Below are 16,610 nucleotides of genomic sequence, written 5' to 3'. Positions count from 1 at the left end.
TCATGACTGTTGGGGGCGTGGTTAGTGTTCGATGTGGGCGTGGCCTGCGCCGTGGCGCGCCGGGAAGGCGGAAGCGGCTCCCGGGCCCCGAGTGCCGGGACCGGGGCACCGGAGGGGCCATGGCCGGGCCCGCCTGGGCCCCGCCGCGCCTCGACGAGTTCATCCTCACCGAGCCCCTCGGCTCCGGCACCTACGCCACCGTCTACAAGGCCTACAGGAAGGTAGGGCCGAGCCTGCCGCGGGGGTCGCCTTTTTGCTCCGGAATCTGCCCCCCCACTCGCGTGGGAGCCCCATTTTCCAGCCCTCCACATGGGGTACCATCCCCATAGCCCTTGCCTGGCACCTGCCGCCCCCTTGCAGGGGTTCCTTCCCTCCCCTCTCCACCCGCGGTGGCTGTTTGGGTGGGGGTCCAGCGTTGTCCCCTCCTGACAGAGGGACACGCGTGAGGTGGTGGCCATCAAGTGCGTCAACAAGAGGAGCCTGAACCGGGCATCGGTGGAGAACCTGCTGACAGAGATCGAGATCCTCAAGACCATCCGCCATCCCAACATTGTGGAGCTCAAGGACTTCCAGGTGGGCTGGGGGCTTCCCGGGGGGCTCTGAGCTGGAGCTGCTCTGTCTTGGATCCATCCCCACTTCCCACGGGTGTGTCCGTGGGGTTTGGTGCCAGCAACTGGGCAAACTGGTCCAGGTGAAGCTGTGTGGGTGGGACTGGCTGGGGTGGCACGGCAGGGTCTCATTGCCTCGCAGTGGGACAGTGACCACATCTACCTGATCATGGAGTTCTGTGCCGGGGGGGACCTGTCCCGCTTCATCCGCACGCGCCGGATGCTCCCCGAGAAGGTGGCACGTGTCTTCCTGCAGCAGCTCGGTGAGGACACCCTGCCTGCCTCCCACCCTGCCTCTGCTGGGGACCCTCCCCCAGGATTTTGGGGTGCAGGGCTGTGCTCTCACGTGCCCATCCACCCGCCCAGCCTGTGCCCTCAAGTTCCTCCACGACCACAACATCTCCCACCTGGACCTGAAGCCGCAGAACATCCTGCTGAGCGCCCCGGAGAACCCCCAGCTGAAGCTGGCAGGTCAGGGCATCCCCTGGCAGGGGCTGGCAGGGGCCAAATCCCTTCTCCCTGTGCCCTCATGAGCTCTGTGCCCGGCAGATTTCGGCTTTGCCCAGTACATGTCCCCATGGGACGAGAAGCACGTGCTGCGGGGCTCCCCGCTCTACATGGCCCCTGAAATGGTGTGTCGGCAGCACTACGACGCCCGCGTGGACCTCTGGTCCGTGGGAGTCATCCTTTATGGTGGGTTTGGCTCTTATTGCCTCGGGGGGGCTCTACTCAGGGCTGGTTCCCCCTCTCCATCTGCCCCCACCTCTCCTTTTCCCCCCACAGAAGCACTTTTTGGGAAGCCACCCTTCGCTTCCCGCTCATTCGCCGAGCTGGAAGAGAAAATCCGCAGTGACCGGGCTGTGGAGGTAGCATGGGGTGGGATGGGATGGGATGGAGCTGGGGGGAGTCTCACAGCCCTCAGTGGGCTCAGCCCCTTCCCTCCCCAGCTTCCCAGCCGGCCCCAGCTCTCTCTGGAATGCCGGGATCTCTTGGGGCAGCTGCTGGAGAGGGACCCTCGCAAGCGCATCTCCTTCGAGAGCTTCTTTGCCCACCCCTTCGTGGACATGGAGCACGTGCCCGGCCCCGAGAGCCTGGGCAAGGCGGTGAGCGGGGCTGGGGGCTGCTGCCTGCCAATGGGGGCGTTCCAAGCCCTGAGACCCCCCCTGTGTCCCCCAGACCGACCTGGTGGTGGAGGCGGTGAGGAAGGATCAGGAGGGAGACGCCGCTGCCGCCTTCTCCCTCTACCGCAAAGCCCTGGAGTATTTCGTGCCAGCACTGCACTGTGAGTCCCCCCCGGGGGTTTTGTGGGGTGTGGGTGTATTTCTGGGGGGGCAGACCCCGAGGGATGCCAATTTTTAGCCCACCCACCCCTGTGTTTGGTTGTTCTCCCCCTTAGATGAGAGCGACGTGCGGCGCAAAGAAGCCATCCGGGCCAAGGTGAGCCAAAACCCCTGGGGGGGTGAGGGCAGCACCCCCATCCTCTGCACCCCAAATCGGGGGTCTCTTCACCCCCAAAATGTGCACAGGTGAGGCAGTACATCTCCCGAGCAGAGGAGCTGAAGGTGTTGGTCACCTCCAGCAACAAGAACCTCCTGGAGAAAGGAAACCCGGCCAGAGAGCTCCTTAAAGGTAGTGAGTGATTTTTGCCCTGGTGTCAGGGCTGGCAGAGGGGCTGTGGGGGGGTTTTGGGCTGAAGGGTGAAGGTTTTGGGCAATCCCTGTGTCCCCTTGCAGAGATGGCCAAGGACAAACCCCGGCTGTGCGCGGCGCTGGAAGTGGCCTCAGCTGCCATTGCCAAGGTGAGGGGTGGCCCTGGGGGGTCCCCTCACCCCTCGAGGGAAGGGGAAGGTGCAGACCTGGTGGGGAGGGGGCTGCTGGACCCCACCAACCCCAGCGAGCCCACGGTGCCTCTTGCAGGAGGAGGAGGGCAGGGATGACAGTGACGCCCTGGAGCTGTACCAGCAGAGCCTGGGGGAGCTGCTGCTGCTCCTGGCCGGTGAGTTGGGGCTGAGGCCGGGCTTTTAGGGCAGGGATGGGTCCTGCTCCCATCCCTCATGCCCTGGCACGTTTCCCCTGCAGCGGAGCCGGCGGGGCGGCGGCGGGAGCTGCTCCACGCTGAGGTGAGTAGTGCCAGCCCTGGGACACTGCTGTCCCCGCTGGCCTGGCCCTCAGGGACCGTGTCCCCTCTCTCTCCCCACCAGATCCAGACCCTGATGGCCCGAGCCGAGTACCTGAAGGATCAGATCAAGGTAGGATGTCTGGGGGGGCTCTGGAGAGTGCTGGGGGAGGATGGAGGCTGGAAAATGCCCCTGTCCCCTGGCAGATGCGGGAGGCACAATCCATGGGCAAGGAGGCGCTGGCAGAGTCCGTCCGGAGCGGTGAGTGCCCTTTGCCACGGGATTGGGGAATATTCCCCAGCCCGAGGCTGATCCCAACCCCACCCAGCACGGGCCCTGTGCCCCGGGAGCCCTCCCAGGGGTGGCAGCGGTGGGGACAGCCCGGTGAGTGCCCCCTGTGCCCTGGCACAGCCTGTACCTTGCAGTGACCCCCGGAGCTGCCCCACAGGACGCTGCTCGCTGCCCTGCCAGGACACACCAAGGGAAGGCTTTGGTTTCCGTCCCCCACGCCCCCAGGGGTGGCACCTGGGGGGTCACCCTCGGGCTGCCGGCCCCAGGGGGGTCAGCAGGGCCATCTGCCCCTCTCGCAGGCGCTGGCTCATTTCCCTGCCAGCCCTGTCTCGGCCGTCTGCTGCCGCAGCCTCCCCTGGCACAGCGGGCGGGTTATTCCACTCTAATTCCCTCCGCTGGCTCCACGGGAAGGGTATTTTTATCCTGGCACTGGGCTCTGGCAGGACATCCCCCCTGCTTTTTCAGCTGGGTGGTTCTTCCCCCTCCCAAATTCTGGGGGAGCCCACAAATCCGGCCGGGAGCTGAGGGTGGGCAGGGATGCTCCGCTGTGCCTTCCTCGCCCAGCATCTACCTCTGCATCCACTGCTGCTCGTCCAGCCTCCATCCAGCAGCCACTGCACTGGCCCAGCCCGGGCATCCCTGCCTGCCTCTCACTGCTGGAGCACTGGGAATGAGGCTTTTCCTTCCTAAACCTGGAGCCTGACAGGTGCTGGCTGCACCATCAGTGTCATGACCGTGAGCAGTGCTCAGCGGGGACCCATTGAGTCAGGCACCTTCAGGGAGGCACCCTCAGCATCCTGCCTGCCCTGCTCCGCTCCTCAGGGCCCTGGCACCCCCAGCATCCAAATCATGCTCCCAGGAGTCGTTGTTAACGGGGTGCTGATGTTACCTGGCCTGCAAAACAAGGTACTTGTCTCAAAAATCTACTGTATCTCAAGGGAATGTAATTTATTGTCTTTAATAAATTTTAATTTTGATTTCTCCACCTCCTCTGCGCTCAAGTTTGTGGTTTAAGCCTAAGAGGGGTCCCCAGGACCCAGAGGCAGCCTGGGGTCCTGGAGCCATCGGGGTGGGCAGGGGACCCTGGTCCCTGTTCCCCCAGGAGCAGAGCTGGGGTGTCCCCTCCCCTGCTCCAGCAGTGCTCTCCCTTCCTGTGCTCCCCAGGGACACGAGGCAGCCAAAGCAAGGTTTGACCTTGTTTTCACTTCCCATCTTTTTATTTTTTGTGTGTGTGTGTGTGGAAAACACGGAGCAGAACGACACGACCCATTACGTAAAATCCTGTTTTCTCCGATAGATTTTTGTGGCGGGTGAGGAAGGGCCGTGAAGGAAGGCAGAAGGGCTGAGGCGAGCAACAGGGGGATTTTTGGGGTGTCCCACAGCTATTCTGAGCCGTGACCTCTTCCCAAGACACGGAGCCGGCTGCTCCGTGCTCAAACCAGCGCGGAGCTTCCCGGGCAGATGCGACGAGGCGCTTCTGTATCTTTTTTTACTCTTTTTTATCTCTTTTTACTCTTATTATCACCATTATTCAGAGCAGAGATTATACCCTGCGGCTTTGAAGTGCTTTCCCAGCCCGTGTCCTCCCCCGGCCCGTGGCGGCTGCGGCAGCCGGTGCGGATAATCGCATCTGCCTTCACGCTCGGCCGCCAGCACGGCCCTGCCCCAGCCCAGCCCCAGCCCTTGGGGACAGCCTGAGCCTCTGGGGGCTCCCCTGGGGCTGAGGGAGCCGGGGTGGGTGTCAGTGTCGCCTGCACCGGGGTTTTTGGCTGCCCAGATGTCGCCGAGGGAAGGTGAGCGATGTGTCTGAGCAGTGTGTGATGGTGTTCACGCGGGTTCTTGGATGAGGGAAGAGATGAGGAGCTGACTCCATGTTTCAGAAGGCTTGATTTATTATTTTATGATATACATATTACATTAAAACTATACTAAAAGAATAGAAGAAAGGATTTCATCAGAAGAATAGCAAGGAAAGAATGATAACAAAGCTTCTGTCTCGGACAGAGGCCGAGCCATCTGACTGTGATTGGGCATTAATTACAAACTAACATGAACCAATCACAGATCCACCTGTTGCATTCCACAGCAGCAGATAATCATTGTTTGCATTTTGTTCTGAGGCCTCTCAGCTTCTCAGGAAGAAAAATCCTAAGGAAAGGAGTTTTCATGAAAAGATGTCTGTGACAAAAGGTGCGCCGGTTGTTTCGCTGCTCTTACCAGGATTTTCTCAGGGCTCTCTAGAATTCATCAATGTTACTCAGACATAAACTGTGCTAAAATAAGCAAGAAGAAAAGAAACTGAATTCCAAGAGTACAAGAAAGATGTAACAGAGAGCTGTGAGCCACCTGGACTGCAACCAATCACGTATTCTGAGAAGTGCATGCAGAGCACGTGGACAAGCAAAGACACCAATGAGAAATGTGTGATCAGCGTGTGCAGTAGAGTTTTTTATACATTTTAAAATGTATAAAATAAATACATGATATAAACATTAAATGGATTCTACTTATATTTTTATATATAGATATAAAAAATCATATATTGATTAGTTGCCCAAGAGTCCTGGATTTCCCACATGAAGGTGGCACAAAGCGAGATGGCACAGCCTGGCAGCATGGCCTCTGTCACTCTGCTGCTCAGGGAGGAGCTGCTCCCCTCCAGTCCCATCCATGCCACCACCCAGCCCTCACAGGGTGGCTCTGGGACTGGATTGTCACCCAGAGAGGTGGGAGGTGGCAGCTGTGTTGTCACCCTGGCGGTGCCAGCGCGTGGGGTGACACGAGGTCAGGCACACGATGGGCTGGGGACAGCTGGGTCAATTGGAGCCAGCCTCGGGCTTCCCCAGGGCTCTGTAATCTGGATTAATCCTGGCTGTTGGACCAGCAGTGGGTGCATGGATGGGCCATCCCTTCCCACAGCCACTCTCAGGGAAGTTTAATTGCCTGCAAAAAGGAGAAGGGAGATTCCCCAGCCTTCCGTGGCAGCTCATTTGTTTCAGCACTTTAACAATTGCTCATTTAATGCTTTATCCATTGGGGAAACCACTCACTCATCCCACACTCACCACTGGGAAGGAGGAAGATCCTGCAGCCAGCTGAGCAATGGGCTGGTGCAGGAGGGCAGGAGTTTTGTCAATAAAATTTATGTGATTTGATCAAGAAAGGTTATTTTATTTTATTGACAAAATTTGTTACTGCCAGCATCTTCCAGCAACAAGCAAGGGCTTGCTTGGACAAACCTATCCCAATCCCAGCCCTATAGATGAGGGAATGACATAAGACCTATAAAAGAGAGAGAGAAAACCAACATTTTCAGCTTTAATCCACACTTATTCTTTGCTTTAAGATTTTCAGTCTGTGTGTTGATGCCCGGAGCAGTCGAATGGCGTGGAGGCTGCAGGGATGCTTGGGATACAGCAGCAGGAACTGCTGGAAACTGGGATGGATTCCTTGGTGGGCAGGGAAAAAGCAGGAGGGGCTGCCTGCCCCTTCTGCCCCGTTCTGACCTCATCCCTCCATCCCAACCTCTCACCCTATCCCATCCTCTCATCTCCGTCCTGACCTCTCATCCCTCCATCCCAACCTCTAATCCCTCCATCCCAACCTCTCTTTCCTCCATTCCAGTCTTTCCTCCCTGCATCCTAGACTCATCCCCCCATCCCAGCTTCTCCTCCCTCCATCCCAGCCTCATCCCTCCATCCCAACCTCTTATCCCTCCATCCCAACCTCTCACCCTCATCTCAACCTCTAATCCCTCCATCCCAGCCTCTCCTCCCTCCATCCCAGCTTCTCATCCCCCAATCCCAGACTCATCCCTCCATCCCAGCCCCATTCCTCCATCCCGACCTCTTGTCCCTCCGTCCCAACCTCTCGTCCCCATCCCAAATTCTCCTCCCTCCATGCTGACCTCTCCTCTCTCCATCCCAGCCTCATCCTTACTTCCCAGCCTCTCTTCCCTCCATCCTGAATTCTCATCCCTCCATCCCAGCCTCTCATCCCCCAATTCCAGACTCATCCCTCCATGCCAGCCTCTCCTCCCCAGTGCAGGCAGTGACCCAGCGGTGGCAGCAGGGACAACGATGGCAGCAAGGACAGCAGGGGCAGCAGGGACAGCGGGCACAGCAGCATCCCCGGCGCTGCCGCCGCTCGGCTCTGCCGGGAACGCTCTGCTGAGGCTTAACACGTCTCGGGAGCGGGGCGGGGGCAGCGGGGGCTGCCTGGCTGTTCGCATGCCTGGGGGTCATGGAGCCTCCTAAAATAAACGCGCTGAGCTTCACGCGGCCTTTGCGCGGCTCACGTGGGCCGGGAGGGCGCCGAGCGCAGCCCAGGGGTCGGGCACGGGGGGCAGGGCAGGGAAAGGTGCGGGAGCGGATCCGGGCTGGTTCTGGGGGGGATGAACCGCGGGGCTGCATCCCCGGCTCCGGCTGGGATCCTGCTCTCCCGTGGGATGGGCATTGATGCATCCTTGGTGGGCAGGGAAAAGGCAGGAGGGGGAGTCTGCCCCTGCTGCCCCCATCCCGGCATCATCCCTCCATCCCAGCCTCATCCCCCAATTCCAGCCCCTCCTTCCTCTATCCCGACCTCTTACCCCCATCCCGCCCTCTCATCCCTCCATCCCAACCTCTCACTCCCATCCCAGCCTCTCCTTCCTCCATCCCATCCTCTCCTCCCTCCATTCCAGCCTTTCACCCCCATCCCGACCTCTCATCCCTCCATCCCGACCTATCATTCCCATCCCAGCCTCTCCTCCCCCCATCCCAGCATCTCCTTCCTCCATTCCGGCCTCTCCTGCTTCTATCCCAGCCACTCCTCCCTCCATCCCATCCTCTCCTCCCTCCATCCCGACCTCTCATTCCCATCCCAGCCTCTCCTCCCCCCATCCCAGCATCTCCTCCCTGCATCCCAGCTCCGTGGTTCTCTGCTCCGGTTGGGATCCTGCTCTCCCGCGGGATGGGCATTGATGCATCCTTGGTGGGCGGGGGAAAGGCAGGAGGAGGATCCTGCCCCTGCTGCCCCCATCCCGGCCTCATGCCTCCATCCCAGCCTCATCCCCCAATTCCAACCCCTCCTTCCTCTATCCCGACCTCTTACCCCCATCCCGCCCTCTCATCCCTCCATCCCAACCTCTCACCCCCATCCCGACCTCTCATTCCTCCGTGCCGACCTCTCGTTCCCATCCCAGCTTCTCCTCCCCCATCCCAGCATCTCCTCCCTGCATCCCAGCTCCGTGGTTCCCTGCTCCGGTTGGGATCCTGCTCTCCCGTGGGATGGGCATTGATGCATCCTTGGTGGGCAGGGAAAAGGCAGGAGGAGGATCCTGCCCCTGCTGCCCCCATCCCGGCCTCATCCCTCCATCCCAGCCCGTCCTCCCTCCATCCCATCCTCTCGTTCCTCCATCCCAACCTCTCATCCCTCCATCCCAACATCTCCTTCCTCCATCCCAGCCTCTCCTGCTTCTATCCCAGCCTCTCCTCCCTCCATCCTGACCTCTCACTCCATCCCAGCGCCGTGGTCCCCGCCCCGGTTCGGATCCCGCTCTCTCCCTCGGGCTGAGCCTCGGCGCTGGGATTTGAGCAGCGAGGGCTGGGCTGGGGCCGTGCCCGCTCCCTGCTCTCCCTTTCCTGGTGGGGATTAGATCAGCTCGGGCTGATCCTCATCAGGTATGATCTCCTCGCAGAGCTGAAGCTGCTCCTGCCAATCTCCCCTCTCGCTGCTCCCAGCGCTGGGTTGGGGATCTGATGGGAGCACACATCCCTGGAGCTGCTGGAGTCCCCTGCTCCCGGGGCTGGAGGGCTGGGAGGATGTGTGTCCACGCCTGAGCTGCCTCTGTCTGTCTGTCTGTCTGTCCTCTTGGGAATGGTCATCAGGAGTTTCCCAGAACGACCTGGACCTGGCACAGGATTATCAGGGGGCTGGGGGCAGAAAGGAATCCCTTGGTGCAGCACGGGTTGATCCAGCACCAATAGTAATAATAATAAATAAAATTAATAAAATAAAATAAAATAAAATAAAATAAAATAAAATAAAATAAAATAAAATAATGAAATGATGATGATAAATCAGTTTCCCAGCACCCTCTCCTGTGTTTTCCTGGGTGACCCATCCTTCCTCGCAAAACCAAACTGCAGCTCATCAGCTCCCACGGGATTTGGAGCGATGAATTCCCAGCCCATGCCAAGTTTTTCCAGGAAGCCTCACCACAGGAGCCCCCTGCCTGCCGGGATGCCACCAGGGCTGGGTCACACCTGCACGAGCTGGGGCCCATCCCTGCAGAGTGTCCTTGCTTGGAGCAGTGTGCTGGGCATCCTGCAGTGCCCCTGAGACTCAGAGTTCTGAAGGTTTTGTATTAAAATAGCCAAAAAAGCCTGCAGAAAAATGGGAATTTTGTTTGCTTTAAACATGACTGCAGCCAATGAGCTGCTTGTAGCATCTCCTTAGTCCCAAATGTGAGCGCAGCCAGGAGAGGACCTTTCTTTGGGATTCTGCTGCCAGGAAAATAGGAATATTTTTTCCCCAAAACCAGAAAAATTTGCCCAGGGAAGCAGAGCTGGGGGAGAAAAGTAAATGCATAGACATCTCCTGGTATTTATTCCACCGGTTATAACAGTACCATGGCACGGGGACAGCACAGGAGGGGAGGAACACTCAACCGAGCACGGCACGACTACAGCACGACGAGCGGGAGGATGGGGAGATTTTCCCTCATGGCTTTGTTCTTCTCCTGGCAGGAGCAAGGACAGGATCCCACCCCAGGAGAGGGACGGCACTGCTCCGGGCAAGGGCTGCTGCGGGCTCAGCTCAGCCAATTCAGGCTTCAGCACCCCCCTTCCCACAGGGATCGGATGGCAGGTCCTTCCCGGCCGGCTCCTCCAGAGGGGCCCTCAAGGGCACGGGGCTGGTGTTCCTGGCAGGGATGGGATGCTGTTTCTCGGGGGATGGGGATGCAGAGAGGGGGGTGCTCCACACTCTGCCTCGTCCTTGTGAAGCAAATCCGAGCCTCCCGCTCGTTCCTGGGAGGCTGAGTGGAGGCAGAGCCGCAGCTCAGTGGGGGCACCACTGCAAGGTCAGTCACACCCCGAGGTCAGTCACACTCTGAGGTCAGTCACACTGCAGGGTCAGTCACACCACGAGGCAGTCACCCTGAGGTCAGTCACACTGCAGGGTCAGTTCACACCCGAGGTCAGTCCTCACGCGAGGTCAGTCAAACGCAGGGCAGTCACCCCGAGGGTCAGTCACACCCCGAGGTCAGTCACACTGCAAGGTCAGACACACTCCAAGGTCAGTCACATCCTGAGGTCAGTCACACTGCAGGGTCAGTCACACTGCAGGGTCAGCCACAATGCAGGGTCAGCCACACTGCAAGGTCAGTCACACCCCGAGGTCTGTCACACTGAAAGGTCAATCACACTGCAAGGTCAGTGACACTGCAAGGTTTGTCACACTGAAAGGTCAATCATGCCCCAGGGTCAGTCACACCCCAAGGACTGTCACACTGCAAGGTCAGTGTGGGTTAGGGTTAGTCCGGGGTGAAGGTGGTTTCCCCTCACCCAGCTGGATTTAGGGGCAAAACGAGGAGAGGGGACAAGCAGAGGAGTCCAATGTCACACTGCGGTTCACACCAAGGCTCCTCTGGGCATCACTCTCCGGTCTCTGCAGGGTCATCTTCAAGTCGTCACTCCCAAGGTTGCACTCTCAGTCGTCATCCCACCCGTCCTCACACCCAAGGTCCTGTCCTGCTGCCACTCCGCTGGCTGCAGACACCTGCGGCACGGAGGCCGGGTGGGCACATGCTGTCTGCCTACTCACCGAGAATGGACGAAAGCCACACATCAGGGACATCTGGGTCGGGGGCTCGAGGGGCCACGCGGCTCAGGGGGAGCCGGGTGACACACGGCAAGGGTGACAACGTGGCTGGGGTCCCCGCTGAGGCAGCAGCCCCCGCCAGAGCCTGCGCTGCGTCCCCTCCCTGCTCAGCCCCGTCACATCACGGAGCACTTCTCCGCCGACTGCTTCAGGTCCTCTAGCGTGGCCGAGGCTTTGTCCTTCAAGGAATCAAGGTCCAGGTTCTGGATGTTACTGAGCTGCCCGATCACCGAGTTCTTCTCCTCCTCCTCCTCGTTGTCCTGCTCGATCATCTTGGCCAGCTCCTTGGGCAGCTCCACGTCGCCTCCCACCAGCTGGATCTGGTTGTCATCCGTCTCGTTCTGGAAGGGGCCGGGAGAGAGTCAGGAGGGGGGATGGCACAGCGGGAAGGGGGCTCCTGGAAGCACCACAGGAGGGTTTGAGGGCTGTGTTCCCACCTCCAGGACCATGTGGGAAGGTCCCTGGGGGTGAGGGTGGGATGCTGATGGAGCCTGAGGAGAGCCTGGGCACCCACAGCGAGGGGCGAGATGGAAACCCACGCACAGCACCAGCGCAGACTGGTTTCTATCTCTCACCGCAGGGAGTTAGGCACCTAATTAAGCTGGGCTTATGCTTAACGCCTGCTCCCAGCGGCGTTCGGGATCAGCTCCGAGCCCGGAGCCACGGGGATGCGGGATGAGGCAGCCCGGCTGCCAAGCGGGATCAGTAATGAGCAGAAGAAACTTGTCAAGAGATGAGAAGGGACATCTCTAGCACGAGAAGGCAGTGAAAGGATGGTGGGGACAGATCCAAACAAATCCCACTTTCCCCTGGGGAATAAAATAAATCTCCATCTCTTCTTTTTCTGCCTTTTCTGGCTTTTGGCAGGGGGTAAAAGAAATTCTCCAGCTGTTTATTTCCTGGCTGTAAAAGGGGGTGGGAAGCAGGGGGGTGAATCCAGGCTGCCTGAACAACACCAAACAATCAGAGCAATCTCACTTGGCTTAGCTGACCCTCCGGAACTAATATTAGCCCAGCTCCAATTTGGGGTATTCACCACTGAGCGACTCTTCCTGAATACGGGGTGGGTTTGGAGGGAGAGGAGCTTGTGACAATTCCAAGAAAGGCTGAATTATCCCTTGATTAAATTGTTTTCAGTGAATGGGTCATCGTGCGGAAATTCCAAAATCGGAGTTTAGGTGGGAGATGTTCGCCAAATAATCCGGGGAGGGGAGTTGAGCTGGCTAATCCAGCCAGGAAGGTGCAACCCTGGCTGCACTCCCGGCCCCAGGGAGTCCGGGGTGAAGGTGGTTTTCCCTCACCCAGCTGGATTTAGGGCTCAAAAGCCAGGGAGAGGGGGATCAAGCAAGGCTGGGAGTCCCAATGTCTCGGGCTGGTGGGCTGTGGTGCTCAGGGGGAAGGAAAGTGTCCAAAGTTTGGGAAGAAGGATGGTTTTGAGGGGAATTTGTTTGTGTTTGGGCTTTGAGGCTCAAACCCCAGCCAGCCAAGGGAGTCCTTGTCCCTTCCCCTGCCTCCAGAGCTCCATCTGGAGCTGGGCTCCCCTCGTGGCCCCGCTCCAGGGCAGCCGTACCTTGGGCAGCCTGTACTTGTCTCGGAAGTGGGACCTGACCGTGGCTCTCTCCGCCTTGCGCTGGGCAAACTGAGCATCTCTCTCCATCCTGCGGAGCACACGGGGCAATCACCAACAGCCCGTGCCCCCCATCCCGGGGTTCACCCTTCCCCCCAACCTCAGCACCCCCCATTTTCTCTGAAAAGTCCCGTTTTCCCACAATTTCCTCCCCCCAGCTCAGCCTGGAAGGAGAAAACAATCCCATCTCCCGGGCGAGGAAGAGGATTAAGGGATTAGGGGGCTCATCAAGCCCCCTCACCGTCCTGCTGTCCCCAGCGCCGGCTCCCCCCATCTCGCATGCACGGGATGTGGGACCGCAACGGGAGCACCCCGTTCCCGCAGGGACCCCGGGGCTCAGCCCCTGCCGGTGCCGGTGCCGGTGCCGTCCGCACTCACTTCTCCTCCACCAGCTGCCGCTGGTACTCCTCATACTCCTCGCGGGTCATGCCCTGCGCCTCGGCCGGAGACTTCTCGCCCTCGCTCTTCTCCTCGCCGCCCAGGCCGCCCGTGAGGTTCTTCAGCTGTCCCCCCACCATGCTCTTCACCATGAACGCCATGGCCGCTCCTCCGGGGGGCCCGGGGGCCGGGGGGCAGCGCGGATCTGCAGCCGGGACAGCCGCGGTCACCGGGGGGCTCCGGGCAGGGTGGGCGTGGGGATGTGGGGGGAACGGGGCTGAGGGTGAGCTGGAGCGCCAGGGAGCCCAGAAATGGTCGGTGCTTGGGGGCCGGGATGGGGAATTTCAGCGGGATGCTGTGGATGGGAGCTCCCGGAGAGCCCGAGCGCCGGGTTAGGGAGCAGCTGGGGACACCGGGATGAGCTCCAGGGCAGCTGGAGCCCGGGGAGCTGGGACACCGGGATGAGCAGCTGGAACACTGAGAGCCCGGGGAGTTGGGGCACAGGGATGAGCTCCAGGGCAGCTGGAGGACGGGGAGCTGGGACGCCAGGATGAGCTCCGGGGCAGCTGGGGTACAGAGAGCCCGGGGAGCTGGGACACCGGGCGGTGGAAGGGCCGGGATGAGCGGAGCTGGGCTCCAGGGGAGCGGGGCACCGGGTTAGGAGGAGGTGGGGACAGGGGAGATGAGATCCCGGGGAGGAGCAGCGGTCAGCGGAGAGCGGGGAGAGGGGATGCGGGGTTATGGAGGATGAGGGATCAGCCGAGCCAAGCTCACACAGAACCGAATTCCTGAGGAGCCGGGATCAGCAGAGCTGAATTTCCCGGGAGGCGGAATAGCGAGTGATGAGGAGCCGGGGTCAGCAGAGCCGAATTCCCGGGGTCACGGGGGAGAGGGGCTCTGCGGGGATGAATTCCCGGGATGGCGGAGAGCGGAGTGCCCGGGGTGGCGGGTACCGGGAGGCGGAGGAGCCATGCACGGGGAGATGGGTTCCCGGGGAGCTGGGGCACGGGGTTATGAAGGAGATGGGGTCAGCGGAGATGAATTCCCGAGGTGACAAAGTACCGGATTCCCGAGGAGCCGGGACCAGCGGTCAGCGTAGCGGAGTTCCCGGCACGGTGGAGCACGGAGTTCCCGGGATGCCGGAGTGCCGGGAGATGGAGGAACCGGGCTCAACGGAGTAGAGTTCCTGGGACGGCGGAGTCCGGAGCTCCGGGGTCGGCAGAGCGGAGTTGCCGGGATGCTGGAGCGCCGAAGTGCCAGGATGCAGGGAGTACCGGGATGCCGGGATGCCGGAGCGTGCGGGGTCAGCGGGGCCGCGCTGTCCGGCCGCCCATGGCGGAGCGGTCCCGGCCGGGAGCGGAGCGGAGCGGGCGCTGCAGCACCGGGGCTCTCACGGCTCCGGTGTGTGTGTCCCCGCACGGCGGCGGCGGCACCGCCTCCCGTCCGGCCCCGCCGCCTCCCCCGGCCCCGCCGCCCTCCGCCGGGCGGAGCCGCCGCCGTCCCGAGCCGCCCCGGGCACCGCGAGTGCCGCCACCCCCGCGGGAGGCAGCAGGAGCCCCGGAGCTCCCCGGGGACACCGCGGTGGATGGAGGCACGGTGGGGGCTGCGGGGAGCCCCCCGAACGCCCTTCCCTCCGTGATTCCCGGCTGCTCCATCCCAGCGAGGAGCAGACCCACCCCAGCGCCCTTTCTCCCGCTCTGTTCCCCATCCGTGGGGGCTGACAGGGGGGAAAGCCGGGCTAGACACTGGGAACAAGCCATATGTACCAGCACCAGTCACAACTGCTGTTTGCTCATCCATCCAAGGGCTGGTGCCCAAAAGTTCCCTCCCCTTTATCCTATTAATGATATCCCTGGAAGTATTCCCATCTCTGGAAGTGTCTGAGGCCAGGCTGGACAGGGCTTGGAGCAGCCTGGGGTAGTGAAAGGTGTCCGTGCCCATGGCAGGGCTTGGAGCTTGGAGGAGCTTTATGGTCCATTCTGGCTCCAGCCATTCTGGGATTCTGTGATCCTGTGATTTTATGATATTAATTAATACTGAAGCTGCTCTCAGCCCCCAGAACACAGGCACGAGGGCGTTCATTGATCACCTAAACGAGGAGGAGGACGGAGCAGGCATTGATTGTGTTGCATCATTCCCTGGCTCCCTCCAGCCCCACTCCCACTCCTGCTCTTCCCTTTGACTGCAGCCTCATTCCAGGCCTTGGGGAGTGAGCAATTAATGGCATCAGCCACGCACCTCCCTTCCAGATGGCCAGCCTGGCTTTAACAGCCATTTCTCCCTTTTTTCTTCTCTGCTCCTGAAAAATGAGCGCGGATCCAAACCCCAATCCCGGCTTGTGGGAAATCATTTCATTCCCGAAATATAAAGACAATCTCTGCAGATTAAAATGATGGAACAGCTGGGAAGCGACAGAACAAAGTGACAGAGGGAGGGGGAATGGGCCCATCTCCTCCCATCCCCCCACCCAAGGTAAAATTATGTCTTAAGAGGAAAACAGGCTGAAAAATAATGCATTTTTCTAGGGTAATAACCTGGCCAGCAGCTTGGCAGTGCGCTGCTCTTAGAGATTGGGACACGCTCGTGGAGGTGACAACGGGGGATTTGTCCTGGTGAGGGCTCTCCTGGCAGAGCAGAGCCCCCTGATTGATGCCAGCAGTTCCCTGGAGTCCACCCAAATGTGCAAACCGATGCTGGGACGAGGGAGGTCCCTCTGTTTGGCACAACCCCAGTGTCCCCCTCAGCATCCCCCAGCACGCAGGTGCCCCTGCTCCTGCTGCTCACCCCGAGCTGGCAGCTCAGGAGCCTCAACAGCTTTTTGAAGTGATGATTTTTGCTTTTCACACCCATCCGCAGGCTCTCCTAAGCGCTTTCCCATGGAGAACCCATGGAAAATTAATTTTAACCCACAATGAGCTGGCACAGCCTTGCTGAGAAACAGGCTGGGAGCCCCCAGATGTCCCGTTGCCAGCAGCGTGGTCACATTCTGGCCGTCAGTCTGGCTGGAAAGAGAAGGACCAGCACCCCTGGTTGTGTCCCTGGGTGCTGGCCCGAGCCTCGTGTGGGCTCAGAGCAGATTTCAGCTGTGGCTGGTCCTGCGAGCTCCGCTCACTCCGGATTTCGCTGCGAGCATCCATTAACAATAAGAGACTGGAAGTCAGGACCGATTTTTTCCAGCTGGGTTAGATGGGTCAGCTCCCACGGAGCCTCCGTGTCTGAGGAGCTAAGAGCAAACAGCTCCTGACGAGCAGAACCGCCGGGCCAAGGCAAGGAGGTGAAAACAAGCCGGGCAGCGCCTCGGATCCTGCCCCTCGTGGCGGGGATGCTCGCTCAGCCCGGGTTTTACAGGGATGGAGCAAAAGGCAAAGACCTCCAGAGAGGTTCTGCAGCTCTCCCATCCCCTCAGCTTTTCCTGGAGAGGCCGGTGGCCCACCTGGAGGCAGAGCCGGGGGGACAATCAGAGGGTGCAGCGAGCTGGGAAATGATGCTCCGAGGTGGTTGATTTCCCCATTCGCCTTTCCTCGGGCGGCTGAACCGTTCCTCATCCCTGAAATATATTCAAGTGAGGATGAGTCATCCTTCCTGCCAGGACTCTAACCTGCCGTAATGAGATGTAAATCCTTGCATGACCCATTATATTAGCTTATGCTATATCACACATCTCCACGGATTAGACGGCAGCGAGATGAGACGTCCCCCCGCCGCAGCCGCAGACAAGACGGTGGAA

General features: G+C 60.1%; 2 protein-coding genes across 3 annotated transcripts; one reads left to right on the top strand and one right to left on the bottom strand.

Annotated features, from left to right (window-relative positions):
• The first annotated feature begins 43 nt into the window (after window positions 1–43).
• ULK3 (unc-51 like kinase 3) lies at window positions 44–4,000 on the top strand. Of its 2 annotated transcripts, none has more exons than XM_064721986.1 (16): window positions 44–221; window positions 433–573; window positions 751–871; window positions 975–1,079; window positions 1,158–1,301; window positions 1,392–1,474; window positions 1,556–1,711; window positions 1,785–1,890; window positions 2,005–2,045; window positions 2,135–2,237; window positions 2,342–2,406; window positions 2,525–2,603; window positions 2,687–2,727; window positions 2,809–2,856; window positions 2,931–2,985; window positions 3,150–4,000. In XM_064721986.1, exons 1-16 carry the CDS (start codon window positions 120–122, stop codon window positions 3,716–3,718), a joined length of 1,959 nt encoding a protein of 652 aa, XP_064578056.1. In that variant the 5' UTR covers window positions 44–119; the 3' UTR covers window positions 3,719–4,000. The 2 variants fall into 2 exon arrangements, with proteins under 2 accessions (XP_064578056.1, XP_064578057.1); XM_064721987.1 differs by having other exon boundaries at window positions 3,136–3,292.
• Window positions 4,001–10,836: 6,836 nt separating this feature from the next.
• On the bottom strand, window positions 10,837–14,305 carry CPLX3 (complexin 3). The gene is made up of 4 exons (XM_064722151.1): window positions 13,946–14,305; window positions 12,884–13,088; window positions 12,449–12,536; window positions 10,837–11,219 (listed from the first exon to the last, which is right to left on the bottom strand). Exons 2-4 carry the CDS (start codon window positions 13,042–13,044, stop codon window positions 10,995–10,997), a joined length of 474 nt encoding a protein of 157 aa, XP_064578221.1. The 5' UTR covers window positions 13,045–13,088; window positions 13,946–14,305; the 3' UTR covers window positions 10,837–10,994.
• Between the last annotated feature and the right edge of the window lie 2,305 nt (window positions 14,306–16,610).

This window comes from Zonotrichia leucophrys, chromosome 10 (genome assembly GCF_028769735.1).
Source record: "Zonotrichia leucophrys gambelii isolate GWCS_2022_RI chromosome 10, RI_Zleu_2.0, whole genome shotgun sequence".
In the NCBI taxonomy this organism is placed as follows: domain Eukaryota; kingdom Metazoa; phylum Chordata; class Aves; order Passeriformes; family Passerellidae; genus Zonotrichia; species Zonotrichia leucophrys.
Note: the sequence above shows the minus strand (reverse complement) of the source record. Positions and strands in the feature narration are given on the sequence as shown.

Coding starts and splice junctions, on each gene's coding strand:
- ULK3 (XM_064721986.1), top strand. CDS start 120: ATGGCCGGGCCCGCCTGGGCCCCGCCGCGCCTCGACGAGTTCATCCTC. Junction 1,475..1,555: donor GCAGTGACCGGGCTGTGGAG/GTAGCATGGGGT, acceptor TTCCCTCCCCAG/CTTCCCAGCCGGCCCCAGCT. Junction 2,728..2,808: donor GGGAGCTGCTCCACGCTGAG/GTGAGTAGTGCC, acceptor TCTCCCCACCAG/ATCCAGACCCTGATGGCCCG.
- CPLX3 (XM_064722151.1), bottom strand. CDS start 13,044: ATGGCGTTCATGGTGAAGAGCATGGTGGGGGGACAGCTGAAGAACCTC. Junction 12,537..12,883: donor CGGCAGCTGGTGGAGGAGAA/GTGAGTGCGGAC, acceptor TGTGCTCCGCAG/GATGGAGAGAGATGCTCAGT. Junction 11,220..12,448: donor ACAAGTACAGGCTGCCCAAG/GTACGGCTGCCC, acceptor GGCCCCTTCCAG/AACGAGACGGATGACAACCA.